Raw genomic sequence first — 13,019 nt, 5'->3', positions numbered from 1 at the left:
ATTCCTCTTTTATATTCCATGCTGGGGTTCTAATTCAACATGTAATTTGCAACAGTTTAAGATTCTTAAATTTATAATTCGATTGTCACTGGCAGGTGAATATAAATGAAAGATGGATCATAAAGGAAAAAATTCACAAGATTACGAGATTTTCAACAGCTGTCACGCACTTGGAGGTTCTAAAATGAACCGCTCATCCATCAAAGTCCAAATTTCTATACAAGAAAAAGGAAAGAGTAACATAGAAGAGATATCATCATTATGGTCTACACCAAGCAATCACCCATTGTGCGATCCATGGTTTTAAGGAACAACATGAAACAGAAATCAAAACACAACTAAAAAATGCTTTAGAAAAACAATCTGCATTACAGAGAAAAAAAAAGGAAAGGCCTTCAACATTTATCAAGGTAGTTGAAACTTTCCACTTCCTCTTCTATTTACTTTCAAGAATGCTAATTCGTTTGATGTGTGACATTTGGTCCCAATGCTCTCTGACTTGCAGCGTGAGTTTTCTGAATAATTCAGGATGGACAATGATTTCCAAACGTTCAAGGGCAGCGAGGCAATTGATGCCATCTGGCAGAGAACGCAATTTCGGGCAACCTTTGATGTCAAGTGCTTTCAAACAAGTTAGCATTGGCAGCCAATCGGGAAGCACCTCAAGATTGCGGCAGTGATCTAGTCTCAAGCATAGCAGTGTTTTAATAGATCCTTGAAGCCAATGAGGCAATGTCCGTATCTGTGGCAGTGAAAGAAACTGTATTGTTTTTAACTTTAAGAAGAACTTCTGGCCTTCATGACCCTTGGACAATTCTATTTTGTCACAGTTCCCAATACACAATGTCTCTATTGCAGGAAAATGCTTACTGTCAAATGGCACAGACTCTAGTCTCTTACAGCTAATAACACTCAATCCTTTCAGATAAGGAAGTTCTATCCCTGAGAATAAAGACTCCACATTATCACAACATTCAATAGTCAAATACTGAAGAGAGCTCAAGTTTGCAATGTCATTCTCGGGCAAAACAGCTTGCTTTGTGGTTATGACAAAATCTTGAAGACTGATCAATTTTCTTAATCCTTTGGGTAACGCTTCCAGCTCCATGCATCCACCAAGGTCCAACTCTTGCAAACTTTGAAGCTCACAAATAGAATCAGGGAGTCCCCTGATTTTCTTATTATTATGAAGACAGAGAGATCTCAAATGTTTTAACTTCCCAATGAAATCAGGCAAAGTTTCAACTGAAGAATAACTTAAATCCAAAATATGCAAGTATTTGTACCTTGAAACCAATGTAAAGAAAGCTTCACTCTTGGCACCCACACCAGCCTTAGGAAAGAGAATGGTTCTCACACCTACTGATTTTGAACTGATTGAATTGCCATCCAAATCGTTTTCAACAAATGACAGATGACGAATACTCTCAGGTATACTTCGAATGCCGGGATTTACAAGTAGACACTCATCTTTTGCAACAAACAGGGCTAGATCATGCACCAAATCATGTATTTTAAATGTATAAGCTGTTCCATAGCTGACAAAATCTTGAATAAAAGATCTTGACTGTAGTTCATACAAGTACTGATTGGCAACATCTTCTTGTGTCATATTCTTTTTCAGAGACCGAAGGAGTCCTAGTGCACCCCAAAGCGTAATTACTTCTAAATTAACGAAAAGGTAATCCTTTGGGTAAAGGGAAAACAAAGCAAAGCATTGCCTCAAATAGGATGGCATAAGATCATAACTTAATTTAAGTGTTGGTAAAATATCCTCTTTTTTCTGTGGCAAATTCCAAATTTCACTGTCTCTCACATATTTCCACTCCTTTGCTTCAAATTTGGAAAATAATAAACTCCCTATAGTTCTCACTGCCAATGGAACCCCGCTGCATTTTTTCACAATATCTATGCCAATATTTATCAAATGAGGATAATTTTCCTCTTCTCCTTCTTTAAATGCCCATTTGACAAACAGAGACACTGAATCCTCCAAAGAAAGACCTTGTAAAATGTGAGGGGAAACCGTGCCCATCAAGGATGCAATGGAGTGACTACGAGTAGTCACTAGAACTGCACTTCCTGCAGCAGCACCTACTTGTATTAAAGTCCTCAACTCAACCCATTTAACGCGGTCTTCATTCCATACATCGTCCAAGACGAGTAAGAACTTTTTACCAACAAGTTTGTTTCTCAATTGTTTTTGCAGTTGCTCCATGTCTAGTATGTTCAAATTCTGTTGGAAATCAGAAGCATGAGAGTGTGAAGCAGAATCGTTAGCAGAATTGATAATTCTGACCATCATTTGCTTAATGTCAAAGTCTTCAGAAACACACACCCACATCTTCAATGGGAAGCACTCGCTTATCCTGTCATCATTAAACACAACCTTTGCAAGTGTAGTCTTTCCTAAACCTCCAATCCCCACAATGGGGATAACAGAGATATTTTTATCAATATCAATGGGATTCTTCTGCGTCAAAAGATGTATGATCTTTCCTTTGTCATGTTCCATTCCAATTACATCTGAATCCCTCACATGTGAATGTGTCATCTCTCTCCGATGCACAACACGTGTGTCAACATCAATTGTTTGTAGACCAAACTTATGTCTATCAGCTGCAACCTTGTCTAGTCGGTTGCAGATATCTTTAATTTGTTGAGCCATCTTATAACGAAAAACTAGTGGATTAGAGCTTGAGAAGAAGCGACCAACCTTGGTTTTGGTGGTACCATAAGCTTTGACAACTTGATTTTGCAGCGTTTGGCACTCAAATTCATCCAGCACATCTTGGGCATCGGAGAAGACACGTTTGAGCTGCCTCAACCATTCCCGCAGCTCATGGTTGTGCTCCTGCTTTTGCTCAGCATCCAGCAACACAGCTTTGACTAATGAGAGAGTGCTTGTAAACTCTTGCAGATGATGGTACAAACCCATCACCCGAGAAGCTTCTTCATAAAGCTGAGACGCAAGCTTTGCTACAAGTGAGTCGGCGATGCTGAAGAGAAATGATTCGGCCATCATCATCAACCCAAACAGCACAGATCTGAACAACGCAAAACTCTTGTCTCAAAGTCAACTTCTCTACCCTGTGGAATTATGTTATTCTTCTTTCTTTTTTGGTTTTCCACTTTTTTACGGATCAAGACAATCGATACAGGCAACTTTTTTAGTTTAAGTAAATGGGTAAGGTGTGCAGCCCTATATACTTCAAATGTACGACTTCACTTCTTTATAGGATAAAAGGTGAAGTCGTCCACCTTACAGGTAATCGATTACATATAACGTATTAAAATGATGCATGAGCCATGATTTCACTAATAATCGATTATAGTAACTGTAATTGATTATTAATATTGAAATTTGAATAAAAAGTCTTGATAATCGATTATAGAAAAAAAAAAATCTTAAAACTAAGATAAAATTGTTGAAAATGTGATATTAATTGATAAACAAATTAAAATATGAGTAGACTAAGAACAAATTAAAACTAAGTTAATTTATATGTTTAGTAGACTACGAACAAATTAAAACTATAAAAGAAAATTTCTTAATAAAATTTTTGAGAGAAACCAACAATTGGATAATTTGGATTTTTAATCAAGGTTACGTCATTTTTAATTGAAAAGTTTTCCTCTTTTGTAAAGTAATAATTTTTTTTTAAAAAATATAAATTAAATTATTATTTTTTTTTCGTAGGTAACATATATCTACAGATCCAATAATATAATATCTGCATTCAAGTGAATATTAAAATACATGCTATCTATTATCCACAAATAATAAATATTCGTGGATAATAACTATTTGTCGCACGCGAAGGCAAATATATTTTGTCATCCCTAAACGAGATGCAGTTACCAAAGTTGTTTTTTTATGTCCAAATGCAATTTTTGCTAAAAGATTTGAATCCTCTAAATTTTTAAATTAAACAGCAAGTGTTATTTGGGGAAGTCAGTTCAAAAAACCCATAGTGTGTTTTCTTGTATTATGTCAAACTCTAAACTATTACTTTTAATCAATGGTACCTACCAACATTTAACTTTATTTTCAACTGTATCTTGCATATGACAATAATATCTCCCATTAAAAGTTGACATTGTTACCATACTAGAATTTTGTTAATTTGATATTGATGCCCATATGGTTGAAAAGCAAGAAGGAAAGGGAAGATAAATGTTTTGGTGGCAAGCTGTGACGGCAATGTAAATAATTTTTCCTAGTGGAATCATTTAAACTTATCAACAATAAACAAACTCAACAGCACGTGAAGTACCTGATTCTTGAATTACTACATGCACATTATGTTAACGTGAAAAAGGAGAGAACAAAGAAAAACAACTAGTTCATACAATTCTTTGTCACATAAAATTGAGTGCAATGTCTTAAAACATAAACTCAGATCGATCTTAGTAAAAAAAAAAAACACAAATGTGGAGGAACAAAGAAGTTCACTAGTAGCCAACTAGACATAGATACTTGTATGGTTTTGTTTATTGTTAAAACTATCTTTTCGGTACAATCATATCTCCAAATCAAGTTGAACAAGTTTTGTCTGGAAGTGGTTTCTCAAATAAACTCATACATCACTGTAAACTTTACATCTCAACTACAAAATGGATTCTTCCAGTAATAATTTTTCTTACCAATCTCATGTGAACTCCTTGTCTATTAGAACAAATCACTTCGCAGAAACGTTAATTGACCCTTGTCATGGATTCACTTTATTGTTGCATAGCATTCTTAGAGATTCACTAATTGAACTAATGGGGCTTGCAGTAGAATTTGGCTGCTGCTGCTGCTGCTGCTGTGAGAGTACATGTGGTGAGGTGGATCTGTTGGTGTCTTCTGAAGAAGTTGTGGTTGTTTGTCAGATTCACTGTTGTTATGTCATGTATGCTAGCCATTCTCTTGTCTTTGCCTCCTGAAAGTTGCCTTATGGAGTACTTGTGAGCATGCCTAACCACTTGTGTTGGGGTTCTAGAGATCACAAAATTGCGAGAAATATTTCTCCAATCTCCTTTCCCATATTTCTTCAAACCCAGGAGAAACAATCTGCAGGGAACATTCATAGGATGTTTAAATTCCAAAACTTTAAAGTAAAGAAAACAAAATTTTCACCTAACAAACCATATATATATATATATATATATATATATATTCTCTTTTTTCATTTATATATACTTTACTACGTATTTTGCCTTTAAATATTGATGCAAATGCAATATTTTTGTTAAAGCTGAGAATTGGAACTAATAAATTTCTTCATGATTTTGAATTACTATATAGTGATTAATATTGGAGCAAACATAAGTCGGATTTGGTCTTACAGTACATGCTTTGGGTACTGGGCTCGTAGGGATTCCTTCGATGGGGTTATCTATGTTATCCTATCATTTTCTCTGCACAGGGGAATATGTTAAATAAACTTAAATTAAGAAAGGAGTTTATTTGTAATTTTGAGAGAATTTTATTTTGTGTCTTTTATTTTTCAGTTGCAATATTTTGTTTTCTGATCTTTAATGGGTCTGTTTCTATTTTAGTTAGTTATTGGGTCAGTTTCCTTTTGCCCAGACAACTAGTGAAGCTAGGCTCGTTTTACAATTCTGTTTTTCAGTTTCTATTGTGTACACGGTTTGTTATCTACTGCGGCTATTTAAATAGCTTGTGGCATTCAATTTATAATACATTAAATTATCAGAAACAATATTATTTTGGTGTGTGTTGCTATAGGTTAGTTTATTTAACAGAACATGTGTCATTTTTTTTTCTTTCTTGAACCACTCTAGATCCATCTCCCAATTCTGCTTTACCTCTGTGTCCTCTTCTTGGATTTCGAATGTTCTTTTTTATATTCCTTGTCATTGTTCCCATTCCATTGTATCAATAGTCATTCAAATTGGATTTTAAACCAAATCCATCACGTGAAAGGTCAGTTGTTTCATTCAAGCTATCAATTGTTTTGTCTATGTGATAACTCTTCAATTTGATTGCTACAACTACATTTTATCTTTGAATATCGATATGCAAAGCTTTAGTCTAGTTACTCTTTAAGAGTGCACATGATCTTTGATACTAACTTTTCATCTGATAACAGTAAGTACTTTTCAACAAAAAGAGCTTTAAATAGCATTTTTCACTATCTGAAGTTGGCATAGTTATCTTCACATGACCAGTTTATTGCAGCTGCTCATAGAGTAGGTGATTTTGTAGTTTACACTTGTACTATTTTCAAATATCTAAAATAACCAAAAAAAAAAGAATATTTAATTTGTGTCTACATCATAGTTTTCTGCGTAATCGTTCTATTTGATGTTGTTTTCACTTTATTAATCCTACCCAGTATTAATATTTCTAAAATGCTCTGTAGCCAATTGATTTATTATTTCTATCTACTATGTTTCATGATTTATTTTCTCCCGTTTATGATACATATTTTCATTAATCGGTTTCTATGTGCAGGAAATACAAGCTTCTCAATGTTTTAGAATTCAATAGCTTAAGGAAGCGAATGTCAGTCATAGTGGAAGATGAAGAAGGGAAGATTTTGCTTCTTTACAAAAGGTGCAGACAAGTTTGTGATAAACTTGCCTATAACCTTAAATGGTTATGAGTTCCAAAATTTATCCTGTGATTCACCCTATCGACCCACCTTGAGTATTGTTTTCATAGCATCGTGTTTGAAAGAATTGCCAAGAATGGAAGGAAATTTGAAGAGAAAACCATGGAGCACTTGTATGAATATGCTGATGCAGGTCTAGGAACCCTTATACTGGCCTATTGTGAGCTTGGTGCAGAAGAATACAAGGAGTTCGATAATGAATTCTCCAAGGCCTAGAATTTAGTTAGTGCTGATAAAGAGAGATTGATTGAGGAAGTAGCAGATAAGATTGAGAAGAACTTGTCCTTCTTGGTGCCACTGATGTGGAGGACCAGCCCCAAGGAGGGGTAAGCTAATAAAATTGTATTGTTAATAGGTAAAACATTGTAAGAAGTTTGTTATTTCTTGTATGTATTTATTTAGGAGTTTGTTAAAAAATAGAAGTTGTATTTGTCATTTTAGTTTTATTCACCGGTAAAAAATCGCGTACAACATCAACCATAAATTACCGAATATTTTGGATATTAAAGATAATAGGTGAAATATCACAACCATAAATTACCAAAAATCCAACTATTAATTAAAGAAGCAAGTTCAGGATAGACGTTGCAAAAACGAAATGTAGGGAAAAGAAGGATAAAGACAAAAGAAATTTGGTTGAATAAACTTAAATGTGAATAATTACAAATTGTTATATTAATTGTTTGAGGAGATTTTAAGAATACTTCTAATAATGATTATAACATGTAATGAAGTTCATTAATTATAGTAATTATAATTAATACATATAATTGAATGATCATGTCAAAGAGCTTATAAATAATCTATGTACGTACATGGTAAGTCATAATACAAAGTGTATTTTCGGAAAAACTTGTTATCAACAATTTCACATGTTAATGCATAAATAGATTAAAGTATGAAATGCATGGATGATTTTCCCCTTAAATTATTTGTCAAATTCGGATCCCTAGTTTTCTTGAAGTTCAATGTTTCTAGACAAATATATAGAAACAAACATACTCAGGTAAAGAAAATTCAAAAAATAGGTAGCATGGTCACATTACCTGAATATCTATAAGAGAAGAGAAAAAAAAAAAACTTGCTTATGCTGCATCCTCAACTTTTAATTTCTTCAGTAACCTCCGTTCTGGATCCATGGTTTGTTTCCCATAGTTGTAAAGGCATCATCTCTCCCAACCCTGTATTTATAGAACATACAAGAAAATATTATTACCGACAGAAATAAAGAAAGCATTGTAAATTATTAGCCCCCTAAGCAAAACAAAAAAAAACTCAGCATTGGGGAGACATGAACTTCAGACTAAACGGGTAAAAGTCATAAACTAAAAAAACCAAATCATTTTCAACACAATAGACTCTTAAACATAAAACTAATAACTTTCTTCAATAATATATTGTTCAATAATATATTGTTCAATACTCGAGTCTGTAAGACACCCACTGATGGCACAGATAATCATCTTTGTATGATCTTTAAAGCTTTTCAAAGTCAGCCTCGTCATAGCAACAGTGCACTTATTTTCCCCGGACAACCTGGTTATTTTAGTAAAGATAGCTCGAAGTTAGTATGATTCCATCTGATATACCTTCCATTAGTAAAAATTATGGGCAGACCTTGTCTAAATGTACCCGTGACTATCTCTCCATTGTTCTGAAAGAGAGTAATATTGCTCAAACTATTATTTAATCTAAAAATATATATAAATTTTCAAAATTAATTCTGTTTGAAGAATTTCTCCCCAATACATAAAATATTTGGTATAAATAAAAAATTATATAAATTAATTTGTGGAAGTTATATTTGTCTAAAGCTACAATTATTTTTCTCCTTTTCTTTGTCTAGGGTAGCATTGTAAAATATTGAGAGTGGTAAATAAAAACTAACTCTTTTTACTGAAAAATATATTTTTTCGCATATTTTTTTTGAATAGTAAACCAACATTTTAGACCGGTTTTAAAACTTCCCGTCTAAAAATGGTTGACTATCTTATCTTTTATTTTATTAAGATTTGGCATAATTATTTTCTACCATTCCGCTAAATGCTTCTAGAGAAATTTATTTGACAGAAGGTTCAATTACAACTTTCTTAGGCATATTTTTTTTGTTTAAATTACAACTAGATAAAACTAAAACCAGGTATTTAATTGCTTTGGAAAAGTATAATTTCAAAATATAATATGATTACTAATTTTTATCATTTATGAAAAAAAAAATCTTTTTGTTTAACCAATTCTATTTTCTGGAAATTATATTATTAAAATTTATGGACACAACCGCAAAGGTAGACTGATATCACTAGTTTTCTTGCTTTTTAATAAAATAAAATCGGTGGTAGCAGAGCAAGTGGCATGACTTGACTTAGGAACACTTTTTCCTTTCCATCTCATCCCTGCCTTTTGCATTTTAGGTATGGCGGAATCATTTCTCTTCAGCATCGCAGACTCACTCGTAGCAAAACTTGCTTCTGATACTTTTCAAGAAGCTTTTCGATTGGTGGGTTTATACGACAATCTCCGACACTTTAGAAAGACTCTCTCTTTAGTTAAGGCTGTTCTGTTAGATGCTCAACAAAAGCAAGATCACAATCATGAGCTGCGAGAATGGCTCACTCAACTCAAAAATATCTTCTTGGATGCCGAAGATGTTTTGGATGAATTCGAGTGTGAAACACTACGAAATAAAGTGGTCAAAGGTCATGGTAGCACCAAAGACAAGGTAAGTCACTTCTTCTCAACCTCTAATCCACTTCTTTTTCGTTACCAAATGGTTCAACAAATTAAAGATATCAGCAACAGACTAGACAAGATTGCATCTGATAGGCATAAGTTTGTTCTTCAAATAATTGATGTTGACACACGTGTTGTTCATCGGAGAGATATGACACATTCCCGTGTGAGTGATTTAGATGTGATAGGAAGGAAAAACGACAAACAAAAGATCATAGAGCTTTTGATGCAGCAGAATCCTAATGATGATGATACTAGTCTATCTGTTATCCCCATTGTGGGGATTGGAGGCTTGGGAAAGACTACCCTTGCAAAGTTTGTATTTAATGATAACAAGATCCGGGAGTGCTTCCCATTGAGAATGTGGGTTTGTGTTTCTGACGAATTTGATATCAAGCAACTGATAATCAAAATCATCAATTCTGCCAGTGATCTAGCTTCTGCAGATGCTCCTTCTCGACAACACAAATGGAAGACGTTGGATCTGGAGCAATTGCAAAATCAACTCACAAACAAACTTTTCGGTCAAAAGTTTCTACTTGTCTTGGATGACGTATGGAACGAAAACCGTGTTAAATGGGTTGAGCTGAGGAATTTAATCCAATTAAGTGCAGCAGGAAGTAAAATCCTTGTGACCACACGTAGTCATTCAATTGCTTCCATGATGGGCACACTGCCCTCTCACAATTTAGAAGGTCTTTCTGAGGAGGACTCATTGTCTCTATTTGTCAAGTGGGCATTTAAAGAAGGAGAGGAGGAAAAACATCCTCACTTAATAAACCTTGGGAGACAAATTGTGAAAAAATGCAGAGGGGTTCCTTTGGCTGTGAGAACATTAGGTAGTTTACTATTCTCCAAATTTGAGGCTAGTGAATGGGAATATGTGAGTCATAATGAAATTTGGAATTTGCCTCAGAAAAATGATGACATTTTACCTGCCCTTAAACTGAGTTATGATCTTTTGCCGTCCTATTTGAGGCAATGTTTTGCATTGTTTTCCCTTTACCCAAAGGATTATGTATTCAATAGTTATGAAATGACTTCGCTTTGGGGGGCACTTGGACTCATTGCATTACCAGAAAAGAACAGGACACTTGAATATGTGACCAATCAATATTTGGATGAACTTCAGTCAAGATCTTTTCTTCAAGATTTTGTAAAGTTTGGCACTACTTATAAATTTAGAATACATGATTTGGTGCATGATCTCGCTCTCTTTGTTTCAAAGGATGAGTGTGTACATTTAAGTTCCAACATCAAATATATTCCAGATAATGTTCGGCATCTATCTTTTGCTGAAAGCAATTTGTTTGGTAATTTATTCACCAAAAAATTGGTAGCTTTGAGAACCATACTGTTTCCAGAGGTACTCAACACTTGTCTGTCAAAGTTCAAATACTTGCGAGTTTTGGATTTACGGTCTTCGACAATTGAGACTTTGCCCCGTAACTTTTCTAAGTTGAAACATCTGAGATATTTGGACTTAGGCTACAATGACAACATTAAGAGACTCCCCGAGTCTATTTGCAAGCTCCAAAGTTTGCAAGTGTTGAAGCTTGACGGATGCATGGAGCTTGAAGCATTGCCCAAAAAATTAAGGAAACTGATCAGTCTTCGTTATTTTAACTTTAGCACAAGGCAATCTGTTTTTCCTAACAAGGAGATTGCCAGTTTGGGCTCGCTTGAAATAATGTCCATTAAATCATGCCATAATGTGGAGTCCATCTTCGGAGGGGTGAAATTCCCTGCTCTTAAAACATTGAATGTTTTCGACTGTCCGAGTCTAAAGTCTTTGTCGCTGGATAGTCAAAATTTTCCTCAATTGGAAACATTGTTTGTTGGTGGCTGCGGTAATTTGGACTTGCAACTGTGGAAGAGCCACCATGAAAAAGAAAGCCCCAAGCTGAAGTTAAAAGTTGTTGCATTTTCAAGATTATCACAGTTGGTGGCCTTGCCTGAATGGCTTCAGGAAGCTGCCAACTCCTTACAGTACTTGCTTGTTTTAGATTGCCCCAATATTGAAACTTTTCCAGAGTGGCTGACAACTCTGACTGGTCTGAAAGCACTTCGTTTAATAGATTGCCCAAATTTGGTATCTCTCCCTGATAACATCGACCACCTCACTGCACTTGAAAGTTTGAAAATTGGAAGTTGTCCTAAGTTATGTAAAAAGTATCAACCCCATGTTGGGGAGCTTTGGTCCAAAATATCACACATAAAAATCATTATGATTGATGAACTAGAGGAGCCTGAAGAATTATAGGAAGAGCAAGACGTAGTTCCAAGACCCTTATTTTCTTTATTTTTTTCTTTTATTAAGGTATTTTTCATAGTGTTCATTGTTTTATGGTTTTTCATTTTTTTTTCTCGAGAAAATTAGTTGGGGCCATTTCAATTTAGAATGCCTTCATGTGTTGTTGGGTAATAGATATTTTAAAAAATATTTAATGGTATATATGTAACTCTTTATCACTCTTATACAATTTTAAAAGGTATATTCTTGAAAATGTTTTTCAATACACCGTAAAAAAACGAGAAAGGATGATCACAATAAAGATCAAATTAAATTCTTTATCTTTCTCTTCTAAAAGTTTGTTGCATAATTTTGTAAAAAGTAAGTTGTTTTACGGATATGGAAATTTTAACAATTTCAAAAAATTGAAAATTAAAATATATGAGATTTGAATTATATTACAATAAATTATCTTCATTTTTATGATTTATTTTAGATAAAGTAATTGATATATCTTGAATTTCAATTTTTTTCATTGGATAAATTAAATTAATTTTGTTTTAAAACTTATTAACTTCACCTTTGAATTAAGTTTGTTCGGCTTGATTTTTAATTTAAGTCAATTCGTCTAATTTTAAAAACTCTTGCAGATTAATTTGCAAAAGGTTAAAAATTCTTGCAAATTGAAAAAAAAAAAACTTTACTAACAAACTCACGTTATAATTTTAACTAAATAAATAATAACCCAAATACATTTAAATAATGTATATGTGACCTAGAAATATTAACCATATAATCATATATGTATATTTACTAGCTTAAAATTTGTCATTATATATCTTAAATATAACCAAATAATCTCATCTTCTAGTTATATTAATTTGTCATTTATTATATTAATCTAAATAAACTTATCAATAATGAAAAAATAAAAACTTATGATAAAATGTGTAACATGAAAATAACTTATCCATTTCTAACATTATAAAATACGTTTAGGCTTTACATTTATAATAATTATTTTTGTGCTTATTTTCTTTTATATTTATACCTTTTGTAACTAAGATTGACCGAATATAATTCACAAACGACAAGTTCATTTTCTTCCACTAACACAATCAGCATGAATCTTGTCAGCCAGCCGCCGCAATAATGCTGATTTCTAATTTTGTTTTTATCTAAATTGTCCACTATTGTTGTTATATTTCATTAAGATTTTCAAACAATCATTTATAATGTAATTAATGGTCTTGAACATAATTAATCTAAACAATAGACCGTCTATGATCACTATTGTTTTCTATCGTGTCCTACTTTTTAATATTTAAATTAACATACTTTTTACTCAAATTAAAAACATTCTTTTATCGTAGTAATTATTTAATCTTTTATGTGTTTTTATTCTCTATTTTAACAAACTTTATGGATTTGTA

At 33.1% G+C, this 13,019-nt stretch overlaps 2 protein-coding genes across 2 annotated transcripts; one reads left to right on the top strand and one right to left on the bottom strand.

Annotated features, from left to right (window-relative positions):
* Nucleotides 1–121: 121 nt before the first annotated feature.
* Nucleotides 122–3,188, bottom strand: LOC108327017 (putative disease resistance protein RGA1). The gene has a single exon (XM_017560678.2). It carries the CDS (start codon nt 3,026–3,028, stop codon nt 437–439), a length of 2,592 nt encoding a protein of 863 aa, XP_017416167.1. The 5' UTR covers nt 3,029–3,188; the 3' UTR covers nt 122–436.
* A 5,778-nt stretch (nt 3,189–8,966) lies between these two features.
* LOC108327811 (putative disease resistance protein RGA1) lies at nt 8,967–11,755 on the top strand. Its single transcript, XM_017561524.2, has one exon. The coding sequence runs from the start codon at nt 9,037–9,039 to the stop codon at nt 11,614–11,616; it is 2,580 nt and encodes an 859-aa protein (XP_017417013.1). The 5' UTR covers nt 8,967–9,036; the 3' UTR covers nt 11,617–11,755.
* The last annotated feature ends 1,264 nt before the right edge of the window (nt 11,756–13,019 follow it).

This window comes from Vigna angularis, chromosome 2 (assembly GCF_016808095.1).
Source record: "Vigna angularis cultivar LongXiaoDou No.4 chromosome 2, ASM1680809v1, whole genome shotgun sequence".
NCBI lineage: Eukaryota > Viridiplantae > Streptophyta > Magnoliopsida > Fabales > Fabaceae > Vigna > Vigna angularis.
The sequence above is the reverse complement of the archived record's forward strand: the minus strand, read 5'-3'. Positions and strand labels throughout refer to the sequence as shown.